Source organism: Barbus barbus (genome assembly GCF_936440315.1).
Source record: "Barbus barbus genome assembly, chromosome: 5".
In the NCBI taxonomy this organism is placed as follows: domain Eukaryota; kingdom Metazoa; phylum Chordata; class Actinopteri; order Cypriniformes; family Cyprinidae; genus Barbus; species Barbus barbus.
In genome coordinates, this window is record NC_136733.1 from 39,920,804 (window position 1) to 39,948,259 (window position 27,456).

The 27,456-nt window shown below is 37.8% G+C and overlaps 1 protein-coding gene across 1 annotated transcript; it reads left to right on the forward strand.

Annotated features, from left to right (window-relative positions):
* Window positions 1–9,980: 9,980 nt before the first annotated feature.
* Window positions 9,981–12,964, forward strand: xbp1 (X-box binding protein 1). The gene is made up of 5 exons (XM_079417796.1): window positions 9,981–10,353; window positions 10,963–11,059; window positions 11,139–11,255; window positions 11,346–11,512; window positions 12,024–12,964. The coding sequence occupies exons 1-5, from the start codon at window positions 10,163–10,165 to the stop codon at window positions 12,202–12,204; spliced, it is 753 nt and encodes a 250-aa protein (XP_079273922.1). The 5' UTR covers window positions 9,981–10,162; the 3' UTR covers window positions 12,205–12,964.
* The last annotated feature ends 14,492 nt before the right edge of the window (window positions 12,965–27,456 follow it).

Genomic DNA, 27,456 nt, shown 5'->3' on the forward strand with positions numbered 1-27,456 from the left:
TTAAAGGGTTTTGAAACAACATGAGGATAGTAAAAAAATTAATTAATGACATTAATATGGAAGGCCGTTTCCCCCCAAACTTTTATGTTATAATTACAACATAAAAGTCATAATCTACAAATCCTGATTATGGGTTAAAAAGTAGATTTTTATGTCATATTTTATGTGATAAGGTAAATTATTACATATAAAGTCCTAATTACAACAGAAAGTGTTGTAGGTCGTAATTTGATATGAGTAAACTTTGTATGTCATATTTTTATTTTCTTGTTGAAATGCTGACATAAGTCATGAATTATGTCAAACAAAATTGTATTTTGTGTCAAAATGATGGTTTTTGTCATCTTTTAACATATTTTAATCCCATAATAATGACTCTCCAAATGGTTTGTTTTCTTATATGGGCTTCCATACATGAAAGACACGTACATAATGAATGATTTTTTTTTTTCATTTTGGGTGAAATGTTCCTGTAAGACGCTTTCCAGGCTGTTTGCACTGTTTCTGCCATTAAAAGATCTGCTAAAAATAGTCAGAGTAGTATACTAGCATGCAGTTATGAAATCAGCAATGGTCTTTAAATGTGATCATTCCAAGCTCGGGTGGTGATACTGTTACCTCTGGGTCTGTGATCTGTTATTTTCCACCAGGAGGTGCTTCAGAGAAAAAAACACCCTTAACCTGTTGACTGTGAGGCTTCAGTGAATCAGGGTGAACAAACACTTCAACGCCAGAAGAGCACAAACACGGGGCAGTTAAGTGCATGACAGAAACCCGGCGAAACTCACAAACGACCCTCAAAAGAAATCCATATTCAAAGTACAGACGTAGAACATGCAACCATGGTGACTTTCACAGCGTGCGTAGCCCACAGAATTTCCATTACAGTGATGATGCATCACAGCCGGAATCTAATTAGTTACCAAATGTTAGCTTATCTCTCACAGTTAATTGTGCATTATTCAGGAGATGCACTTCCATGTGCGTTCACATCCCCCTCTCTTGCGAGGCCTGTTTGGGGTCATGTAGTTGTAGTTGTTGTTGTTTTTACAGGCAGACGGAGCCAACGGCTGAGCAACAAAGACCCCTGTCAGCTATTCCTCAAACAAAGCCCAGCTTATCCTGCAAACAACAGTCTGCCAGAGACACCACCGCAACTACAGCACACTCAAAACAAGCAAGATCCCACCAGTGTAATCCACATATTACTTTCCATCTATGATTATTATTTTTTTTCATTCACATTGCTCATTCCCTCATGAAAATGCTGAGTTTTGTGGATGCAGCCCATGTTAGCACAGTTGCCAAGTCCGCATATTATACGTGACTTTGCGCTTCTTTTTTTGTAAAGTTGCATTAAAAAATCCCTGGACGCGGGTTGCGTTTTTTTTCAGTAGCCCCTCACTGCAGAACAAAGATCCAGGGGGTAGGGTTGGATCCACATCTAGGGGGTGGAGATTGGTAGGTTTAGGGGTAAAGATGGGTAGGTTTAGGGCTGGGGATGGGTGGGTTTAGGGATCAAGGGGTGGAGATGGGTAGCTTTAGGGGTAGAGATGGGTAGGTTTAGGGGTAGAGATGGGTAGGTTTAGGGGTAGAGATGGGTAGGTTTAGGGCTGGGGATGGGTGGGTTTAGGGCTGGGGATGGGTGGGTTTAGGGATCAGGGGGTGGAGACGGGTAGGTTTAGGGGTAGAGATGGGTAGGTTTAGGGCTGGGGATGGGTGGGTTTAGGGATCAGGGGGTGGAGACGGGTAGGTTTAGGTAAATGTAAGGTGGGAGGAGTTGGATCTAGATCCAACCACACCCCCTGGATCTTGTGTTCTGCAGTAAGGACCATCTCGGTTTTTTGGGCTTATTTAAAAAAATATGGGTGCTGCTCGCAGTTAATAGCCAACCAGTGTAATAATATAAGTGCCGTAGCGTAATTTGGAAGAAAATTGGAGAAAAATCACATTCAAAAAGAAGGCGCGTGACGCTGTAATCCAAGCGATGAGTGGGATGACTTTCTTTTAGCCTAAGTTTTTGTAATGTATTAATTATCACGGGCTATAATAAAAAACAAGTAGTCATATCCTAATACTAAGTACACTTGGTTTGAGTAGCCAGGTATGGCAAGATGTCTTAAAATATATATATTTTTTTAACATTTAAACTTAGACCACATTATTAGATTACCTATTGACTTCATGAATACACATAAATGGCAGCTTAATGATTTTTAAAAATCTTTTTTATAATATTATTTAATATTTTCTTTTTTAATATAATATACATTATAATTTAATATTATATATTTTATATATTTTTCTATCATATTTATTTGGCATTTTGTTTTTTATGTAGTTTATTTGATAGCTATACATTATTTTATTTTAAATGGTAGAAAAACCTGTTTTTGACCTCAAAATAAAGCACTTTCCCTCTGTATGGCTGTGGGGACGAGCAGTTTTGTGGTGCTTGGAATTCTTTATAATTAAAAACAAATATTGCCACATTGATGGCTCAAGAAGGTGTAATTGTTCAAATAACACCATTTCATTTTAAATTATATAAAAAAATTGTAACCTATTGTTTTTCCAAGTGTAATGTTTCTGTAAAGGCATTTCCATAGAATGACCCCTATATATTTAAGGCTATAAATATGTATCTATGTTACAGTTCCCCTTTGAAGCTCTCCTTTTCCATCTCTCCAATCCTATTCTGCTCACAGGTGATTGGAGATGAATTTTGTTCCCACTTTTGTTGCAGTTTGCTGATTTTTGTAAAATAGCTTCTGTTTTTGCTTTTCAGATAAAAGAGTGGTTTCAATATGTTGCAGGCTCAAGTATTGGTAATAAATAATATTCATGATAATAAATCATCAACAAATATTGGGCTTGTTTTTTAAGCTGTGGTTGCTTATTTGTCTTGCGAGAGTTGGCAACAGTGCATGTTAGCTTGGAGGATATTGATATGCTAGTGTAGATATTTCACTCCTAAAAAAGATATTTTGAATAATGTTGATAACCTAATGGTTTCAGGCCCCACTGACTTCCATACACGGACAAAATAAATACTATGGAAGTCAATGTTGTAAAAATAAATAAACCGTATAACAGGACATAATGTACTGTATTAATTTAAATAAATGTTCCATATTTAGTTTTCACAGATGTTTTACCTGCATTTTGAAATTTATACTGTATTGCATTGTGTTTTAGAGTTAACAGAAATGTCTGTAAAACTAATGGATAATGTCCCGGTAATGAGCTGCCAGTACTTTTTCTGTTCTTTTACATATTTATTTCTTATTTATGTCTTTATTTCTTTTTTCAAACACCGCTTAGCGCTCTTCTAAGAGATTAATCTATTTCCAGTATTTAAAGCACATGCAAATACTGATTATCTCATGCCCAGATAAAACATAAGAAAGTCGTCCACTACCACAGACTGTTTGATCAGAGATAATTTCATGGCTGTGTCACCTTTGAAGTTTTGTAACTGGTTACACAATCATTGCTTCAACGAGAATGTGCAAGAGCAGGATGTGTTATGATACACACCACTGTTCTCTAACATTTATGCATTAAATTAATTAAAAAGTAATAGTAAAGACATTTATAATATTACAAAAGCTTTCTATTAAAAATAAATGCTGCTCTTTTGAACTTTATAATTATCAAAGAATCCTTAATGTCACAGATCTGCCAGGCTCTGTCGCCAACCAATCACAGCGCACTCCCTCACCTGAGTACTGATCACACGCACCTGCACATCATTGAGCCACTCATTAGCCATGCCATAAATACACACACCTCACAGCACCCCAGTGTCCGGTCTTGTTCATGCGAAGACTGCTATAGCTATCACAGCTCTTTGCCTACTACTTACCTCCTTCCCTACTTACCTGCAGTGTCTCCTTCCGAGTGTGTTCTCCAGCGATCCCCAGTCAGTCTGCTCCTGTGTTCTGTCTCTGTCTGCCATCTGGGTGAGGTGTGTGTCCAGTTCATGTTCCAAGTTCCCTGTCAAAAGAAGATACTCAAGTTAACACTTCTCCAGTTCACCGAAGACCTCCAGGATCACCACTCACCTGTCTCACTCCTTGTTGCTCAGCTTTTGTCAATAAATACCTGTCAATTCATCCATCTCTGTCCGAGTCCTACTTCTATAACAGAAGACCGGACCTTCACCGACAGACAAGCAGCATGAGCACTCCCGACCCCTTCCAAGAGCTCATGGACAGACTCTGACAAGCTCTCACACCGGCACCACCGCCTGCACCTCCCATCACTTCCATCACCAATTCCACCAGTTCTTCCACTACCGTGATCTCCAGTCCCATGGCCAGGCCAGCACCCTACTCTGGCGTGGCGGAAGAGTGCAACAGATTTTTGTTGCAGTGTTCTCTAGCACTTGAAATGCAACCTCAATTCTCATTTCTCTTCTGAAGGGCAAGGCGTTACAATGGGCAGAAACTATCTGGGCACTCAATCCCTACAAAATTATACTTCACTTCCGAGAATTTTTTGGCAAACCAAACTTCAGTAAGTGACAAATTATATAATTTACGTCAAGATACCATGTCCATTAATGATTATGCCCTTCAGTTCCGTACCCTTGCAGCAGCCAGCGGATGGAACGCAATTCACTCATCCGCCACCAGCACCCTCCAGAACCAGTCAACAAACCTATGCAAATAGACAATTCACGACTATCTAATCAGGAACGACAAAGAAGATTTTCTCTTGGTTTATGTCTGTATTGTGGAGAGAAGAGGCATCTTCGAGCGGCATGCCCCATGCGACCCCCTCGCCTCTTGGTGAGTACTATTCACCCGGTTATACAAAATTTAAAACCACTGGCGATGGAAGTTCTGCTTACTGCCTCCGAATTCTCTCTTCCAGTCTATGCCCTCCACGATTCTGGGTCAGCCGGGAACTTTATCTCGGGAAGCCTCCGTCGTCAGCTCAACCTCTCAACCACAGCCACACAGAAGAGTTAACAAATTCATTCGGTAACTGGCACCCCACTCAGTCGTAAATGTGTTAATCACAGTGCTGGGCCTGTACATCTGAAAATTGGATTGCTGCATGAGGAGAACATCCATTTACTGGTTCTGGAGGGTTCCACTGCTGACATTATCCTCGGACGGCCTTGGTTTGTTCAACATGAGCCCAATATTTCATGGCATACTGGTGAGGTCCTGAAAGGGGGTAACCAATGCTTTTCCAACTGTTTTCCCAATGCACCTAAACCTGTCTCTCTTCCAGTCGATTCCATCGCCTTGAACTCCACGTCCATTGAAAGCCCTCCAGAGAAGTTATCAGTAGACATTCCTGCCTGTTACTCCCATTTCAGTGATGTGTTCTGCCCCCAGAAAGCCTCCCAGTTGCCTCCACACCGGCCATGGCACTGTGCAATAGACCTCTTACCCGGTGAGCCAGTGCCCCGTGGGAAAATCTACCCACTCTCCATACCCGAGTAGAAGGCCATGGAGTATATTGAGGAGGCACTCAAGCAAGGTTATATCCATCCCTCCACATCCCCTGCTTCTTCGAGCTTCTTTTTTGTGGCCAAGAAAGACGGAGGACTACGACCTTGCATCGATTATTGAGCCCTGAACAAGATAACGGTCAAATTCCGTTATCCCCTTCCTCTCGTCCCAGCGGCATTAGAACATCTTCGCGGAGCCACCGTGTTCACCAAGTTGGACCTCTGCAGCGCCTACAACCTCATCAAAATACGTGAGGGGGACGAGTGGAAGACGGTCTTTGTGACCCCTACTGGCCACTATGAATATCAGGTTATGCCCTATGGTCTTGTCAACGCCCCCTCTGTTTTTCAAGATTTTATGCATGAGGTGCTCCGGGAGTATCTCCAAAAATTCGTGTTGGTCTACATAGATGACATCCTCATCTACTCCCAGAACATGGCCGAACATCACCACCAAGTTGCGGAGGTCCTGCAACGCCTGAGAGACTTCCACCTATTCTTCAAGGCAGAGAAGTCTTCTTCCTCTCAAAGGCTTACCCACAGCAATGGAGACTGCCGAGTTGATGTTCAACCATGTCTTCCGATACTTTGGTATCCCTGAGGATATCGTCTCTGACCGTGGACCCCAATTCATATCAAGGGTATGGAAAGACTTCTTCAAGCTCCTAGGTGTGACCATCAGTCTGTCCTCCGGATACCATCCCCGAGACGAACGAGCAGACTGGCCACCAGGACTCTTGGAACCAGTTAATTGGCTGGGCCGAGTACACACAGAATTCTCTGAATTCTCTGCGCCAACCAGCAGAGAATTCAGACTCCGTTCCAGTGCCTACTCGGTTACCAGCCACCAATTTTCCCCTGGTCTGGGGAACCGGTGGATGTACCATCAGTAGACTACTGGTTCCGAGAGAGCGAGAGGGTCTGGGACGCTGCTCACCACCATCTTCAGCGAGCAGTGCGTAGGCACAAAATGACAGCTGACCTTCGAAGATCCGAAGCTCCCAAGTACCAACCTGGACAGAAGGTCTGGCTGTCAACCAGGGACATCAGGATGCGACTACCCTGCAAGAAATTAAGTCTCAAATTTGTTGGCCCCTTCACCATAATCAAGCAAGTCAACCCGGTCACTTACCAGCTTTAGCTTCCCCCTCAGTACAGGATTCACCCCACATTCCATGTTTCACTTAAACCTTACCACACTCCTGTTTCTCCCTCCACAGAGCCTGGCCCGACGGAGGAACCCCCTCTCCCATTGATCCTGGAAGACAGCGCCATCTACCAAGTTAAGGAGATCTTCGGCAGCACAACTGTTTTCAACATTGAGAACAATCAAAAATGAGCAGCAAATCAGCATATTCAAATAATTTCTGAAGGATCATGTGACACTGAAGACTGGAGTAATGATGCTAAAAATTCTGCTTTGTCGTCACAGGAATAAATTACATTTTAAAAACACATAAAAATACAAAAAAAAAAGTTATTTTAAAGTGTAATAATATTTTACAATATTTTTGTATATTTTACTATATTTTGGCCATCCCAAACTTTTGAACAGTAGGGCAGATGTAAGACCTTAAATAAGGTGTGTCTAAACAGCAAAGTCCCAAACTTTAAAGGGACAAATGCTCAAGAAATCTTTATAGAGAGCATTAATTCAGGTTTGCCAGTATTCTCTGCTGGAAATGGGTGGGAAAGCAGCAGGCGGGTTGCATAGCCCTACACACAGGGGAGTGTGATCTGGGATTGGGTAAACATCGTACAAACCTTGGGAGTAAACCAGCTGTGTGTGTGTGTGTGTGTGAGATGGGTGTGACCCTTCAACACCCCATTATCCCTACAGCATAAACAACAATAGGCAAAATGCCACAGATGTTCCCACCCTAGCTAGAGTGTCACTGTGGATTCTGCAAAAGTCAACAAGTGATCATGCAAGACAACATCAGCCAAAAACACTATAGATCATGCATGCAACTGTAACAATCGGACCTTTTAGCCTTTAGACAGTACATGCTACATAAAATCCCATGCAATTTAACAGCATTCAAGCTATTTCAAAAACAATTCAGAAACAATTTCAATTCATGTTGAATCGCTTTATTGATCCATACAAGCTTGACAAATAAATAAAGCAATCTCTGTCATGTTGCAACGTGACCCATTGTTCTAGTGGTGAATAGCTCTGCTCATTCATTGGCATAAACTGATGCATGACACAGATTAGTGCTATTTTAGTATCACTGATTGTTAATATTTTGTATTAGATTTTAATTTTTATATTTTCTGTTTACTTTTTTATTTTGCTATAAATTATGTTATGTTCTAGTTCTTAGGTTTAGTTAACTTCATTTAATTATTTATTTTTAGTATGTTGGCTTAATCTAAACTGAAAAGAGAAATGTTACAAACTAAAATGGAAAAAGGTTTAATTTGTATGTTTTCATGACAGATATAGGTTTAGGGATGGAGCTTGATACTTTTTCTTAAAATACATAAATACATAAAATACATTTCCTTGAAATAGTATATTGAAATAGTTACGTTTTCTCATGAGATCTGGCGTCTAAGTGTTGTCGTATTTTTAGACTGCAGCCAAGAACACAAGTGCCTCTCTGAATAAATTGTAATGCTAATTAATGCAAATTATGTTAGCACCACTGAATCTACATTGCACTATTTAACGGTCAGTTTAACCCACTATATATATTTGAACAGTCAGTTTAACCTACAATGTATTGGCAAACTTTATAGCACAATGTCACAACAACTTTGTCAAGAGTCACTTAACGGGAATTGCTGGTAAGTTTCATCATCCTCTAGTCACATATTTTTTTTCATCATTCAAAACCATGCTCTGTTCAAACATAGTTCCTGTTTCACAGGAAATAGACCAAAACTAATACTAACACATTAGTGCAGCGAGAGAGAAAACCAGGTGCAATTTTTTAGGAGAAATGCACAGTGACTTAATGTGACAGTTTTGTTCTCTTGGTACTTTTTGAAGAAACAAGAAAAATGTCCCTGCAAAAGAGCAGCTAGGGAATAGAGAAATGTTTGTCTCTTATATTACATACAGCTGAATCCTAAACAAGCTACAGTGACCAAAGTCCTGTCCTATCAGTTTCTTCTAGTGGGGACTGTCCCTCTGATTAGTGTACTATAAGCAGCTTAAGAGGGGGAACGTCTGCTAAATAACAAGTAACTACGTCCAAAAGTTCAGGTTTCAGTTCCCTTTCATGTTACATCATAAATTAAATACGATAACACAAGACAGGGGATGTACCTACTGTGCTTCTACAAAAAGGGAAGGAATGTGAATTCAAAATGTATTTGGATGTTTTTGGACACTTAAACATGCACACCGTGGCGTCTGCTATACTCTCCATGCTCCAGTGTGGTGGTGTGCATATTCTACATCTGTTCACGATGTTGATTGAACGGCTAGTAGTGTGTAAAGCAAACAGTCGCTGTTTGTTCTCAACACACAGACGACTTCTCCTTCAACAGGCTGCAACACCTTTTATACACAATTCCTGCACTTACAGAGAATCACCTGAAGATCATACAATATATAGTCCTTTTCCAAATTTATTTGAAAATTACTAATAATTACTAATAAAGAATCACATGCAGATTTTATGCAAAAGTATTTTCCAAACATAGACTCCATGCAAATTCATGCTGTCCAAATAGGGAAACCCATTTTGCCTAGTCTTTCACTCTCAGGAGGCATTTTTAGGACATGAAAGTCCCCTCAGAAGTTTCTCCTTTGCTCAGCTGTTCCTTTGACAATATAGACCTACATCTTCACTCAAGTCAGTGTTTGCTAACGAGCCGGTTACAATTGCAGCTAACGTGACCTCCTTCAAATGGTAGTAATCAAAATGCACAGGCATTTGAGTGGGTCTTAACCACTAGATCTTGATTTCTAATAAAATGAGAGGATTTAAAAAAAAAGATTTTCTGATGCAATCCCATGCAATAGTTAAATGCGACTTTTACTGCTTTTTCTTGCAATAATGCAGCCTACAATAAAAGCTGCAGCATTTAAAACACGGTTCAATGGGTCCCATTAATTTCTCAATTAATATAAAGGGTTAAAAATGCAATCCTCTTCGAAGGGAAAATGCGATCAATATTGACATGATGCACATGTAGTTTCAGAAAAAAGCAAAATAGATTAATTCACAAAGTTTAGATGGGAAAGAAGAAAATAGAAAAAAAGAAAAATCAAAGGCATGAGATTAAATTAATTTACATAAAGAGGAAACCCCACATAATGCTTGTGGAATTTACTCATAATTAGATCTAATTATGGCTAATTATTAATAGGGTCACACTTTTTGCAATGCAATTTCCAAAATGGTGACTCTTGAAGTTACTTGAAGAATTTCTGAAAAACTTTCCATATCAATAATTCATGAGTGTGAAGGAATAAGCGTAAACACGAAAATTACATCAGCTATTTTAACCCAAGGAAAGACTGACGTACGAATGCGTCAGTGATCCCGGCAGCCAATCACAGCGCACCACGACGCTAGAAAAAGATCGCGAGCGTCTCTGCTCCTGCAATTTTCAGACATCGAAGGGGGAAGATATACAGGGAATTAAGACGATTTATCGGACGTTTTCCCACCCCTAAACAACTACCGAAAGGGGTTTTGACGCAGATCCTAAACCAGAAAACCACACAACATGGTCGTAGTGACAGCAGGGACCGGAGGAGCCCATAAAGTCCTCCTGATATCAGGGAAACAGAGCCGCTCCATATCTGTGATGATCCCGAGCCAAGCCTCTTCAGACTCCGACTCCACCGTCTCTGGAGCACCGCTGCGCAAAAGGCAGAGACTCACGCATCTGAGCCCAGAGGAGAAAGCGCTGAGAAGGTGAGACCAGTTTCATCAGTTTTTAATCCGTTCGGTCGGTTTGAAACCGGTTTAAACCGAAATAATTCACGAGGGGTACAATATTTAGTTTTTAACATTTCATACATCGACGTTATAGTATGTAAATGTAGGCAGTCGAACTAATTTGACCCTTTCGTATGGAAGAATTTGAATCTGAGCCAAGATCAGTGTGTTTTGCCGGTCAGTCCCTCCCCCTCTGAATCAATATACCCACATCTGCCTGCGTGGCAGGAACTCGACTGCGCATGCGCAGCTTCCTCAAAACTGGCTGACCTGCCAACATTGGTTTGCTTCATAAAATGGATTATAAATTAATTTGCAAAAACAGATAACGTTTTTTCCTTGTGCATTCCAATTAATCTCAATCAAACTGCAGTTGGGTTATTTTGATTAGGTTAAAAAATAACTAAAGTACAGCTAACACAATAAAAAAACGAGAACATAATAAAAAAAACAATGATTTTTGAAAATTGTTTCCTACGATATATATCTCAAAAAAGTTTCCCACCGTATCATATCCCACATAAATTCTATGTTTATTGTTTAGCCAGGACATGCGTGTTTAATAGCTATGATTTAATTTTTTAGGAAACTGAAGAACAGAGTTGCTGCACAGACGGCAAGAGACAGAAAAAAGGCCAAAATGGGAGATTTGGAGCAGCAAGTCTTGGAGTTGGAGCTCGAGGTATTTTGACTCTTATCTTGGATTATTTTTTTTAATTTCCGTTTAGAGGAAAGATTTAATTTGGACATGTTTTCCACAGAATCAGAAACTTCACGTCGAGAACAGACTGTTGCAAGAAAAGACGAGCGATCTGCTCAGTGAGAATGAGGAACTGAGACAGAGACTGGGGTTGGATACTTTGGAAGAGAAAGAAAAGGTAAAAAAAATGGTTGTAGCTCATGTTAGAAGAGCTGAAGAGTGTTGTTTTTATTCCCCCGTCCCGCTAATGCCTCTCATTCTCTCTTAGGTTCAGGTACTGGAGTCCGTGGTGAGCGATTTGGGTTTGGTGACCGGGTCTTCTGAGTCAGCAGCACTCAGGCTACGTGTGCCTCCGCAGCAGGTGCAGGCCCAGCAGTCCCCAAATCTGAAGACTTCTCCATGGATACTCACAGCCCTGACCCTTCAGACTCTGAGGTGAAGATCCTGCAGTTTTTGGGTTTCAGAGGAGTTATTGATCGTTATGCCGACGACATATGTGACCCTGTACCACAAAACCAGTCATTTATACATAGCTTTCCATTGATGTATGGTTTGTTATTATGGGACAATATTTGGATGAGATGCAACTATTTGAAAATCTGGAATCTGAGGATGCAAAAAAATCAAAATATTGAGAAAATCACCTTTAAAGTTGTCCAAACGAAGTTCTTAGCAATGCATATTACTAATAAAAAAAATTAAGTTTTGATATTTACGGTAGGAAATTGACTATCTTCATGGAACATGATCTTTACTTAATATCAGATTTTTGGCATAAAAGAAAAATTGATAATTTTGACCCATACAATGTATTGTTGGCTATTGCTACAAATATACCCCAGCGACTTATGACTGTGGTCCAGGGTCACATATTGCATCGACTCTTTCGTCTTGTGTTTTGCTGTACCAACAAAATCTCACTCTTAATCATCTTTTCGTCCTGCAGTCTGATCTCTTGCTTGGTATTCTGGACATCCTTGACCCAGAGCTCTTCCTTAAGACAGAACTCGCAGAAGCACAGGAGCCAGAGCTTGTGCTGGATGGAGGTCCAGGAGAGCAAGTACCTGCCTCCCCATCTGCAGCTTTGGGGCCCGCACCAGTTAAGCTGGAGGCCCTTAATGAACTGATCCACTTTGACCACATCTACACCAAACCCGCCGAGGTGGTGAGCGAGGAGAGCATTTGCGAAGTCAAAAGCGAGGATTTGGTCGCCTTCTCCGAGGTCGATGAAGAAATTGAGGTGGAAATCCAAGTCAAAGACGAACCGGAGGAAGTAGTCATCCCTGCGGTGGATCGGACTCCAGACGCGGTTGACGACTTCTTCTCCGACGCCTCTTCCTTCAGCGGCTACGAGAAGGCTTCGAATCTGACGGATGTGTACAGTGACTCTGGATACGAGAGGTCTCCTTCCCCCTTCAGTAACATTTCATCCCCCCTCTGCTCCGAGGGCTCTTGGGATGACATGTTTGCGAATGAACTCTTCCCCCAACTGATCAGTGTCTGAAGATTGCATACAATATCCAGTTGAAAATATGCCTGCCTTTGCTCTTATATTGTAAGTGATTGCCATGCGCTTCATAGTGATAGTACCACAGTAGAATCTAACTCCTCTTGCAGTTTAGACCAAAGGCGTTGCTTTAAGGCTTCTGTTGTAATAACGCACAGAACTTGTGGCGACTCTGTACAGTTGAAGTGCAACTCAGTATTTTTGTTGGGGAAGGGGTTGGGGCCTAATTGTTTTTAAAGTAGATCTATTTATTTGTGTATCTCTCTTTTCCAGAGTTTTCTGTAATGTAATCCGTCTGCTTAATGTACAACTTAATTTTATTGTAAATGCTCTCCTTAATCATATTGCATTAAAAAAATCTTTTGCATTGCATCACTTTGAAGTCTGACTTTTGGTGTGAAGCTCCCATCTTCTACTTTGTTGCACAAATCTTTAGCTGCTTTTAAAGAGACCCCATTTTATTTGAATTTTTACACATTCAATAGCTTCAGTAGGATCGTGGGGCAAATTTTTGGACCAAATAACCACCATCGAGACCATAATTTAAAGTTGTAGTGGAAAATGTGTGCATGCATTATCTAAACTGGTTAACAGAACCATTAACTTGAACATACCATATGCTTTGCATGCAAAATGCTTGTACATGCGGCGAGCACAATCTATAGTATTTTTAGTTCCAGTACCATGTCAAATTGCCCTTGGGACTTTGCCATCTGCTTTCTGTACTTTTCTAAAACGAGAGGTGATAAGAGACTTGTAAAGTAAATTATTACACAACGGTCATCGTGTCAAAACAGCTTAAATTTTTTTATTATCTGATTGTTTCAATGCGTAAACTGGCAATAGACATTCCATTCTTTTTTGCAAAGAGTTTCAAAATAAACCTGTTGAAACTTTACCCGAGTTTGTCAAAAATATGGGCCAATGTATTATGACTAGGATGGTTTACACCTTTTTATCCTCCGGCTAATTCAATTAGCTTGGTTTCCAAGTACAGGGTGGAGACTGGGGAGGAGGGCAAGTTTCCAAAACCCCTCAGGGGCTTAAATTCCTCTTTAAAAGATAATTGAACTACCTGATTTTCCTCTTTTGCAAGACCAACAATTTTCCTGTCATAGATCATTTGTTCCTCCATCACAATATTTACCTACACTACCATTCAAAAGTTTGGGGTTGGTAAGATGTGTTAATGTTTTTGAAAGTCACTTGTGCTCACCAACGCTGCAATTATTTGATTAAAAATACAATAAAACCTGTAAAGAATTTAAAATAACTTTTCTATTTTAAAAAGTAATTTATTCATTGATTTTTTCAGCATCGTTACTCCAGTGTCACATGACTATTTGAAAATTATTCTACATGGTGATCCGGTGTGATATGATCATATGATCAATTCTTTGATGAGTTAGAAACAAAAACCTTTTGTATCTTTATAAATGTCACTTTTAATAAATTTAATGCATCCTTGCTGAAGAAAAAGTATTAGTTTCTATGAAAAAACCCAATTTTACTTAAAATGTAGTCAGGTATGTGATGGTTTTGTCTTACAAACACATTTCAACAGTCGTCCTTTTTTTGTGAGAGGAAATCTCCCTTTATGCTCTTGACATTTTTGTAATACTACGTTGTGGTACATCTGGTCTCAACACATCGGGTGAAGTTCCTGCTGGCGTAGATTGTGGGTTTTTGTTTCATCTAACATATATTTTAGAAACAAGAAATGCACAGAATAGGCGTACTACTGACATCAATGACTATGGATTGGTCATACACATGATGTCATCTGTAATTCCAAAAAATATTTATGGGCCTGTATACTTTGCTATGTACTAAAATACAGGCTCAAATTAGAAGGTAGCTCTCATCTTACAGTCACGGTTACAGCAGTTATATGGAGACCAGCAGCTGATGGACGCTGGGAAATACCCACAAATGCCCCACTGGTCTCGGTTTCAGGGACTATCCGCCATCTGACTTTATACTTGGATAAGGAAAATGGAAAAATGACAAACTACCACAATATATGACTCTTTTTCTTTTTGCATGTATTCGGAAAACCCACCACCATGATGCTAGGGTGTTGAGAGCAATAAGCCAAGGTATTCTGGGAGTTTTTAGCTCATTGATAGTTGCTTCTAGGTGGTTAACTACCCCGAGTCCTTTCTATTGCCCATTTATTGTCCAGAAAACTGAAGCATATCTTGGAAAAGTAATTAATCCAAAACCTTCATCTTGCCTGACGTCATTTTATTTCTCTGCACTGAAACATGCATCAGATCAGAAGGAGAAAACATGCCGAGATGTATTACGAATCAAAGTCAACTGTGGAAAGGATTTGGGCTGAAGAGTTTTTCAGCTCAGAGCAGGATAGAAAAAGACATGTGATGCAGAAGGTCAAGTAGGGCAACAGCTTTCACAGGCATTAACTTCTCAAGTCTTCTTGAGTTTTGTGAGTGTTTTCACGGTTCTGCTAAAAAATACAATTATATTTACCGAAACACACACCAAACTTATTAAAAGCATTTGGAACCAAAATAGCATTGCATGTATTAACTTGATATCTTACCTCACACTAGGATTTTTATACTTTAACCAATGCAATTAGTATTAATTAAGCTCATTTTCTTAATCCCAAGTGAATGGCAGAATAATCGTCAAATCACATGACATATTAGTTCATGCCAAACGAAACATGGAAGCAATAGAAGAGAATAAGCACCAGTCTTTCCTGAACAGGTGTGTGAATAACGCCTGGTTTCAAACTGACTCGGTGTGTCACCATGACTAGAAATACAATGACAAAAAAAAAAAAAAAAATATTTGGTTTGGTTTTCATTCTTATCCTAAAGAATCATGAGGCCTAGAATGTTAACTTCATTGTCAAGAGGTTTACAATTCTATTTACACATGGTTTCAGGCTTAAATACCCCTAGCTGTTCTTGGGAAACTGCTCTTCTACAATGACCACATGTGCCCATCTTTTAAAACAGTCCTAGTGTAAAATTAGTATGTGTGTGTGTGTGTGTGTGTGAGTAAGTGTGAGTGAGGGGGTGGGTGATAACACTGTCCACATCAGCACAACCGATGAGATGACCAAAACAGGAAGCATAACCGAGATGAGACAGCTTTGTCTCACTCTCCATTCACTGGAAATCTACACTCAGAAACAAAGATCATAATAGTTAGAAATAGCTTTTTATTAGTAATGCAAGAATGCAAAACTAACAGCAAACGTACCTACGCTACTATTTAGCTAATTGGTGGGTACTTATTTAGGACACACTTAAAAACCACCAAGATAGCCTATGGTTAGGCCCACAGAGATATAAAATACCTGGAAAAAGCTATTCGTTAACATCCCCATGCAGTTGCTTGACCGGCGCAAACCTTCTTCTGCCATCTTTCCTTCGAGTGTACGTAGTTCTGGAAACATTTTGTGCCAATTACCTAAACCATACATGTCACGTGACTGATCTTTCTACAGTATTAAGAGTTTCACACTAAAAGCACTCCAGAAAAAGTTACTGGCAAAATACATAAAATATAACTTGAATTTTGTAATTTCAGTTATATAGTTTTTGGTAATATTTTGAATGAATTTTTATCATTTACATTTAAGTTCTGTTGTGTTTTTGCCATTTTTTTTATTGATTTTTTTTATTTCAGTTGTAATTTATATTATTGCAAAAGTTTTTTTTTTCATGGCTTTAGTTTTAGTTGACTATAATAACCATGAATAATCAGAAGAAAAAAGAAAATGCTTACAAAACAGAGTGTTGGTGTCCAAACAGTTGACAGTAGACACTGAAATAGTATGGAGTATAAAAAATAGTACTATGGGGGTCAGACTGTTACAAACATTCTTCAAACTATCTTCTTTTGTGTTCAAAAGAAGAACGACAGGTTTGGAACAACTTGAGGGTGAGTAAAAGATGACAGATGATTTTCTTTTTGGGTTAACTGTCCCTTTAAGACACTTACCTCATAACTGCTGAAACTAAACATATGGATACTGCACTTACAGAATTACATTAAAATACTACAGATTTCCACAGAATTTCTGTACAAATCTCAACACAATCCCTGTGTTTCACATGTTTAGAGCTCTATAATGAATTCTACAAAAGTTGCCCTACAATTAACACATAAAATGCTGTTTAGAGTCCATTTGGGCCTCTCAATAGTGTACACATGACATAGCCTCTCTGGAATCTCTCTTAACCCTTGGATAAGGGTATTCCACAAGGCCGGAGTGTTGATCTTGATCTCTTTTGGGATTGAATCGGTAACTTTTAGCTGCTAATTTAACAAGTAAACCTTCCATTTCATGTTTGAGGCATGCATGCTGTTTAGTCAGAATGAACTGAGAGAGGTAGAAAGACTGATTAAACCACATTCTGCTGTTGCCATGGTTTCATTTCCTGAACATGTGACAGCTCATATCATCAAATCACACATTTATCGAAACAATCAACCACTACATCCCTGTAGAAAGTACACGAGATCGCATCATGCTGAGACAACAATGGCAAGCTATGCAATGATTTTGAGTTTTGCTAATGTTATTAATCAGATAGGATGACTAATATGTTACTTCAATTTAAACTAAACCATGTATATTGATTCACCATTAAAACCCTTGAGAGGAAGTCAAAGTGAGCAAGATAATTAGGATTATCTGAATTAGGCTGCTTTTAAACTTCTGCAAGTTGATTATTGTTTCATGGTTGAACTTGAGGGCAATGGTTGACATGTTTGCCAACTGTGGTTCTGATAACAATACAGTGAGTTTGCAGGTGAAAGTACATCTGCTGTATTCAATTGTCTGTCATGTTAGATCTATCGATCTAGATCTAAAGTGACAGTAAAGACTTTTACATGGTTTACAAAAAAGTACAAGCAAATGCTTGAAATTTCTGTTCATCAAAGTGTAAGAGACTTCTTTAAAACACATAAAAAAGTCCCCAAACCTTTGAATATGCCTGAAAAATGGTGTCTAAGATGTGCATTACATTTAAAGGAAAGGTTTAATGCCGCTTTTGGCCTTGTTTGAGCTGTTTTTTTATGATTTGGCAACCTTGTACACGACACTGAAATTATATTTATTTTGCTATCTTGCCCCTTTTTACTGATCCCAATTGTTTTAAGACTACACTCGCATGCAGTTGTTTACTCAGCTGGAAAATAAATGAACCTTATAGTTAAGGTGTGGATTATGTATTTTTTTTTGCATATTGCAGCACTCGAGTACTGAAGGAAACAGGAAGAATTATTACACAACTTTTCCTGTAAAGATTAAAACCATGTTTTCTAGTTGGGGCATGAGTGGACGAACTTCCTTAAACTACGAGGAACAACTGATTGAAATGAATTCTGTTTGAAATGCAACATCAAACAGACCCCGAATTATCACCACAAAAGCACAAGTGTTGAGACTGAAACAAAGGCATGTCTCTTTTATTCTTTTCACAGAAAGACAAATCGATTTTAGTGTGGTTGAGTTTCCTGTGCTCTTGTCTGATTTTCTTACTGTTGTTAATGTGTGGTGTGGTTCATACAAGAACAAAACACCTAAACTGACACACATTGGCCTAGACAACCATCGGGAAAAGACCACTGGAACCAGTTGAGCCCTTGCAATCTGAACTGCTGGTTCGTTTGCCCCCCCGACTGAGCCTGGTTTCTCCCAAGGTTTTATTCTCCATTCTGTCTCTGATGGAGTTTTGGCTCCTTGCCGCTGTCGCCTCTGGCTTGCTTAGTTGGGGACACTTCATTTCCAGTGATATCGTCGACCTGATTGCACAGATATTTATTTAAACTGAACTGAGCTGGATGATGACATCACTGAATTCAATAATTAAATGCATTTAACTGAAAATTGAGTGTTTAATCTTGTCATTTTACATTATTGACACTATTTTCCTATTGCTTTGACACACTTTGCATTGTTAAAAGCGCTATATAAATAAAGGTGACTTGACCGCTGTGACACCATCAGAAAGTTCAAGACCATCACAATTTACACAGAACACACTCACGGTGTCATAACGACTTTTGCAGGAATGTTGCCTGACAGGCTTTTCCAGTAACGTACAAGGATTCCTACATTTGTTTTTAATATGGGCTCCTTTTGAAATGGGCCATATGGAAAATGCACTAGATCTAAGTGAAAGTTAATTTAAATTGTACTATATTAAAAAAACTTTTTTTATGTTTTATTATATAAACATTACCTGAAATAAAAGTAAATATTTAAACAAATCTTAAACTTATTTTATTTTAGATGATAGCTGAGTCATTCCTCATTTTTGCTTAGTTTTAAAACTGAAACTAATGATGAAAATTACATATTTGGGAAAAAAAGATATATAAACACTTCCATTCAAAAATAAGGTTTTAAAATAAGGTAAGTTCATGTAAAATAAGTATTTTTGTTTAACATGTTTTTTTTCTTGTACTCACAAAGACTGCATTTATTTGATCAAAATACAGTAAAAACAGTAATATAATGAAATATGTAAATATGCCGTTTTCTGTTTTAATATGCTCTAAAATGGACTTTATTCCTGTGATGACAAAGCAGCTCAAGAAACATTTCTTACTATTAGAATCCTTTGATGAATACAAAACTCAAAAGCATTTATTTAAAATAGTTAAGAAATATATAATTAGACCATGTTTCTTTACAGATTAAGATTTCTTTTTTTAAATAAATAAAAAAAGTTCAAGGTCTAAAGTTCATTATGTCATGTGACTGAAGATAATGTCGGGTCAACTTTCTATCCGGTGTATATCTGGAGGGGGCTGCTGGTAATTGAAGAGTAAATATTGAATTTTCCTATAAAAGAAACGAGACTGCGGTGAAGCACAAGGACAAGCTTCATTTCTCGGCATGCAGACTCTTGCAGACAAACAACAGAGCAGACTCATGCCCACATGTACACACACACACACACACACACACACACACACATGTCTGGTTTGCTATCCTTGTGTGGACTCTCCACAGGCGTAATGCTTTTTCTACTTTACAGACCGTATTTTCTATTGCCCTACACCTAAACCTACCCCTTACAGGAAACGTTCTACATTTTTAGATTAAAAAACGCCATTATGTGTGATTTATTAGCTTGTTTACCTCAGATTAGGTCCCCACCGTGACACGAGTCCCCATGAGTCTGTGTGTATTCAGGTTTAAGTCCCCACCTGAATAGAAAAACAGGTACACACACACACACATGCTTGTTCTCTGTTATGTTGCTCAACCTGGTTAATTTGAAAACACATCAAATAAGTCATCTTCCAAATGCACAACCTTCTGTCTCCTCTCATGCCTCTCAAATTGAACATTTCTTTATGAGTGCATGGCAGAAACATGCACTAATGTGGCTAAATTGCTGCATCCTTTCAGAACAACAAACATAATGCAACAGCTAACGTGTTTGAGAGGAGGAAAAGCATAATGCAATCCGCAGAAATCCCACAATCCTGAAAGAGGCGGAGATGTGTCTGAGGCATTCTAGAAATGTCTGGAAAACAGCACGGCTCCCCTCCCTTTACCCATCATGCACCTGGGTGAACTTTGACCCCAGGGCTTCTCCCACTAAGGGGAAAACAGGACAAGCTTATCACGGTGGATAAGAAATTCTGCTTTATACTTAAAACTACTGATTTTAAAGGCACACCATGACACGAGTTTATCAGACATGGTTTATTAGTCAAATAGTGGCTTTAATGCCAGAATGAATGAAACAAAAAAATCCAATTACATAACTTTTAGACTGCCTCAATATTTGGCCTTACACAGCACAACATGAACTGAGTGGGATGAGTGAATAGAGATGGTTTGCGTTGGCCAAGCGATTTAACTGATAGAAGAGACACATGGATGTCTGCCATGGGTGACTGGGACTTTTGGTTCAGTAGTGGCAGTAAAAATAACTCTTACTGGAATGACTCAGAAAGAGTAGTACCCCTTGAGATATAATACAAATGTGCTTTTGAGCAAATGGAGAAGGGACAGAACATGAAAACTGAAATATTGTGAAATAAGATTCCTAATATTTTGTTAGAAAGAAGGGTTACACTTTATTTTAACGTGTCCTTGTTACAGTGTAATTATACATTCAAGTACTGAGTAATCTTCAATAAATACATGCACTTATGGTTAGGCTTTGGCTTAGGGTTACTTGCATGTAATTTTGCATAATTTATTATTATTATAATAGTAGGTACATGTAACGTGTAACAAGGACACCTTAAAATAAAGTGTTACCGAAAGTAGATAAATTAGTAGAAATTAATATAAACATACTGGCACAAAGTTCACATCCTATTAAGAATATCACATTTTACCCCAAAATAAAATAAGTAAATAAAATGCATAACCTAACAAGATTTGCATTGTGACATTATTTTCATGAAAATGTAACTCTATGCTCTCTTCACTGTAATGGCAAAAATCTAATGAGAATGAGAATCTATTTATTAAATTAACATGATTTAATAATTAAGTAATTATTCATAAATTAAATTATAATAAATACATCAAATTATTAACAAATTAAATTATTGTGAGCACTTTTACAAGTATTTGAAAGGACACTTTAAAATAGTAAAATGAAAAGGAAATTAATATTAATATAATGATCTGTGAAAATGAAATGAATAGAGTGAAAACTTTCATTACTAATGTCAATGCAAACAGTACAAAACATTATTTAAATTTACTTATATTTTACTTTATGATACTATAGTTTACATATATTATATTTCTATATTATAATATTATATTAAATGATTTCTTATTTTTACTCTTGATTTTGGAGTAACATATTACTGATCAACTGACTGCTTTAAAAACAAATACATGTAAAACGGCAAAAGAGAGAGTGGATTACGGGTTATGTGCAGCACTCTTGGTCTGTGATTGGTTGACTCTGCTGTGTAACCACGAGTCGTACTCTGCTTTGGGCATCTTTACCACATTCAGCCTCACTATCTGCAAATGACAGGGAGAAAGATAAAAGAGCACTTCTCATAATTACCAGCCGCTAGCACCCTAACCTCCCAGTTCCTGACAATATCTTATTACACACTGAATAATCTGTCATTATACGGCCCAAATGCCTGCTTGTTACTGGCGTCCTGTCTGGACAAGATTTGAGGGTCAGCAACATTTTGGCAGTTACAATTAAAGGAGAAGAAAAGCTGGAATCTAAAACTCAAATAATGATTTTTTACAAATAATTATAATTATTAAGACATTATGATGTAGATTAAATATAACTCAGCCGACTATCCTCAGTGTGGATACATAAATATAACAAGAATTCTGTCACACTTATGTTGTTTTAAACATGTATGGTATTATTTTTGGAGGAAAAAAGTTGATTGTAGTAAAAATAACAGCATGTGGGTTTGAAATGACATGAGGTAAATAAATAACCCAGTGAAAAATAAATATACTAAAATGTATTTGACAGATTGTTATAGCACTTGCATATATTGCTGTTTTGTTGATTTTGATTGCTTCCATTGTCCTCATTTGTTGTCTGCTAAATGACTAAATGTAAATGTAATTTTGTGCGTAATGCACTTTAATTGTGCTGAAGTAGTGCTGAAGTCACACTAAAGATATCCTGAAGTATATTTGATTGTGCTATATTTGATTGCACGTATTTAAAGACTGATATTATTCAAAGATCATACAATCCTCATCAATAGTGCCATTAAAACACATTTTAGGCTTAATATAAAGAAATGCATTGTGCACAAGTAGTACTCCAAATAAAGTAGAAAACTGCAACTAACAGTTAATTAATTCCTTCTAGTACAGGTGCATCTCAGAAAATTAGAATATGGTGAAAAAGTTCATTTTTTCTTGTAAGCTATTTCAAAAAGTGAAACTTTCATATATTTTAGATTCATTGCATGTAAAGTAAAACATATCAAACGTTTTTTTGTTTTAATTTTGATGATTAGAGCTTACAGCTCATGAAAGTCAAAAATTAGTATCTCAAAATATTAGAATATTTACATTTTAGTTTCAGTTAATGACCATCTCTACAGTATAAATTCTGGGTATCTGGGTAGGGGTGGTGATGGCGCAGTGGATAAGACACATGCCTTTGGTGTGAGAGACCCGGGTTCGAATCCACTGTGAGACACCAATGTGTCCCTGAGCAAGACACTTAACCCCTAGTTACTCCAGAGGCGCGTGACCTCTGACATATATAGCAATTGTAAATCGCTTTGGATAAATGCGTCAGGTAAATGAATAAATATAAATGTAAATGTATCTCTTGTTCTTTGAAACCACAATAATGGAGAAGACTGCTGACTTGGCGATGATCCAGAAGACGAACATTGACGCCCTCCACAAAGAGGGTAAGCCACAGAGGGTCATTACTGAAAGCTGTGGCTGTTCACAGAGTGCTGTATCAAAGCATATTAAATGCAAAGTTGACTGGAAGGAAGAATTTGGGTAGGAAAAGGTGCACAAGCAACAGGGATGACCGCAAGCTTGAGAATACTGTCAAGCAAAGCTGATTCAAACACTTGGGAGAGCTTCACAAGGAGTGGGCTGAAGCTGGAGTCAGTGCATCAAGAGTCTCCACGCTCAGACGTCTTCAGGAAAAGAGCTACCAAGCCACTTCTGAACCAGAGACAACGTCAGAAGCGTCTTACCTGAGCTGTGGAGAAAAAGAACTGGACTGTTGCTCAGTGGTCCAAAGTCCTCTTTTCAGATGAAAGTAAATTTTGCATTTCATTTGGAAATCAAGGTCCCAGAGTCTGGAGGAAGAGTGGAGAAGCACAGAATGCATGTTGCTTGAAGTCCAGTGTGAGGTTTCTGAAGTCAGTGATGATTTGGGCTGCCATGTCATCTGCTGGTGTTGCTCCACTGTGTTTTCTGAAATCCACAGTCAATGCAGCCGTCTACCAGGAAATTTTAGAGCACTTCATGCTTTCTTCTGCTGACAAGCTTTATGGAGATGCTGATTTCCTTTTCCAGCAGGACTTTAGCACCTGCCCACACTGCCAAAACCACTTCCAAGTGCTTTGCTGAACATGATATTACTGTGCTTGATTGGCCAGCCAACATGCCTGACCTGAACCCCATATGGGATCTATGGGATATTTCCAAGAGAAAGATGAGAAACAGTCGATCCAACAATCCAGACGAGCTGAAGACTCAATAGTGCCTCAGCAGAGCCACAGGCTGATCGCTTCCATGCCATTCCTCACTGATGCTGGAGTTTGTGCTAAAGGAGCCTCGACAAAGCACTGAGTGCAGAAATGAACATACTTTAAAGAACTTGAACTTTTCTGTTTTGCAAATCCTTTTTTGATTGATCTTAGGAAATATTGTAATATTTTAAGATACTGATTTTCGACTTTCATGAGCTGTAGTCTCTAATCATCAAAATTAAAGCAAAAAAAACTTTTGAAGTGTTTTACGTTACATGTAATGAATCAAAAATATATGAAAGTTTCACTTTTTGAAATAAGTTACAAGAAAAAATTTACTTTTTCACCAATTTTTCTGAGATGCACCTGTATTCATACTAGTCATTTGACATTAAACACAGCTTCCACGTGAGTCAAGAATTTGCACACAGGACATTTTGTTTTTGAATTATGTTTCTACCTACATTTGAGGTCAGTAGGATTTCTTTTTAATGTTTTTGAAAGAATTCAGCAAAAACTGTAATATTGTAAAATATTACTGTATTTTCTTTGCATCATTACTCCAGTATACTCAGAATTCATCTTAACATGCTGATTTGCAGCTCATGCAGCATTTATTGTTTTCAATGTTGAAAGCAGATGTGCTGCGTAATATTCAAAACATATTCAAGAGAACTCATAACACCAGCATTTATTTGACACAGAAATTGAGTAAAACTCTTTACTGTCACTTTTGAATATTTAAATATTTTGATATTTTGAATATCATCCTTGCTGAATAAAAGTATTAACTTCTTTCAAAAGTGTAGTGTATAACAACCCATATACTGTGAGATATTATCCAGACAACAATGTTGAAAACAGTTGTGCTGCTTCATATTTTTGTGGAAACCATAATACTTCTTTTTCAGGATTTTCAGGATAAATAGAAAGTTCAAAAGAACAGCATTTATTGTTACATTTTGATATGTCTTTACTGTCACCCTTGCAGAATGAAATTATTGATTTATATATATAAAAAACTCCACTTATTTTGATACTTTGTTATAAAATGCTATGACATTTATGCATTTTTAAATGTGTCTTTTGTCTACAAATATTGGTCCACTGCAGGATTCAGACGGCCCAGATATGTTGCAGTCACTGAATCGTTTCTCTGAAGTAAAACATTAATCAGTGACTGCAGAATGCAGCATATCACATATCACACAAAAGTGTTGTCTTGTACCTCTATAGCCACACACAGATCAGGACAGCAGAGCTCCCACGGCTGGAGGGAGGTTAAGATCCTCAGGAAGTTTTGTGGGTGGAGTTGCATAGAGTGGCCTTCTGTAAATCGACTCAGCTTCTCCAACAAACGTGCAACCCTCCTGTCTAAGTGCTTGATGGGGGCCAGATTACTGAGCAACGCTGAGAGCCTTCATTAGACACACACACACACACACACACACACACACACATCAAATTTGTTTTTATTAGTGTTAGTTTGTATTATCCATTTTTATTTAAATTAATCTATTTTCAGTAATTTTGTGGTATTTCTATTAGTTATATATATTTATACACTTTAAAAAAAAAAAAAAAAAAAAAATTTTTAGTTTGTTATTTTAGTGCATCAAATTAAATTACTGTTTTTTTTCAACTGCTTACACACAAAATCTTTACTTGTCACACAATTTCTGAAAGCTGACACTCGAACACCAGAACCACACACCAAATCTGCAAAACCATACACTAAATTTTGGCCTTTGACTTTCAATTTCATAAAACACTTTTTGCAAAACACAACAAACAATTTTCTATGTAACACACAAAATTCTAACAGGAAGAATCTTGATTTTCTTTTTAAAACACAACCAATCAAATTGCCAGACTAATTCATCAGTGCTTCACACAAACTCCTCACATGTGCAAACTCTATTCTTTACTTAGCACCAACCAATCATGGCTTTAGAATAGGCTTTGAACAATAGCTGCAAACAATGTAAACAGAGCAATTAAGAGTAAATAGAGTCGATTTACAGTCGCGGGTATAATTCAAACCTTTAGAAATGAGAACAATCTACTATAATGTAGACATGTACCCATAACATAAGGTATACTATAAAACATATATTTGAGCAATTATTTACTGCAGTACATTGCATGATTGGTCACAGTCTGGTGGGTTATACAGTACAGCTGACTGTAAGAAGACATTCTGACTATATTGTATAAAATAGTATATTACATTGCAATTTTTTACAGTTTCACCTTATTCAAAATTATGTTTGGTTTCTGTCCATCTACAGATGGTTGATGCATTTCTTTTCTTTCGTACTGTGTGTAATACTGTATTCACAACCACAAATGCTTAAAAAGTAAATAAATAGTTTGGTTTCAATCTTGCTTTTGTGTTTAACTTTGCAACATCTCTCCATCTCGCCAATTACTTTCAATCTTGTACAGAACTGTACATAGGAGCTCATGAAAGAAGAGCTTTAGGTTTTGAATTACTGTGTGTATATGACATATCCAAAAATATATTATTATGGCAAAAGTGTTTGCAACGTAAGACAGATGTTTGCTTTTGAGATGTGTTTGTGATATTTTGAATGCAGTGTCATTTTGCAAGAGATGTGAGGCATTTTGCATTTTGTGTGCAATTCTTGGATTTGTGTGTTAAGTTTTGAAAAAAAGAGGTCAAGTTTAGAAAATGTGTGTAAGCAGTTGAAAAAAACTGTAAATTAACTGAACATGAGAAATGTTGCTTTACAACTTATTTTATTTTCAGCTACTGTTTATTTCAGGTAACATTTTAAAAGTTTTAGTTTTAGTTAACTATTTTAACTAAAACTATTTTATTATGCCATTGTGTTTATTTGGGCAGTGAAAAAAACAAACAACATAAAAACAATCACAGAATTATTATATGTAAATAAACTATTGAAAATTTTAGAAGAAAAATGGTCGGGAGTGGGAGTGTGAAAAGTGTGTTTAGTTGAAAACTATATACAAGTCTGGCGTTTTGTTACCTTTCCTTGTTCCTCAATGTGGTGGAAAAAAAACAACAACTCACTTGGCACAGCGGTCCAGAGCATCAGATAAATTAAGTGTTAACTCTTCTGCTTTGTCCACAAAAGATGCATTCTTCCCACCCAACATGACTTCCTTCTTGTGGATGAGTTGGGCAGTGGCAGAGGTTCTGGCAGGGGAACTAATAAAACACAAAAGAGCAATAAAAAGAAATGCATTAGTAATTTCTTTTGGTACACAGCAAAGCTGCCTTTGAACACATGTGAGGGATGTACAGCATGCTTCAGAGGACAAGCACACATGAGGATTGAACAGTGAATCTATGGAGCAGTTTCAGATGGGACTACACCCTGTCTGCACACTTTTGCACAACAGTTTAGACAAGAGATGAGGGAGGAAGGCCATTGCACACTGATCCATGCTGTTTACTTCCCACAAACTGCCTGTAATCTACAGCTTACTATGGTAGGTGGAGTTTATGAAAGCAAAGGTCAATGCAAAAGGCCTACAGCTGTACTAGTGCTTGACATGTGAATGAGAAAAATTTAAAACTAGCTCCTTAAAGTGAACAACATTTCTTGCAGTGTAATGCTTTTTTCTGTATTAAGTTACCATACCGTTCAAATGTTTGGGTCAGCAAGGATGCATTAAATGGATAAAAAGTGAC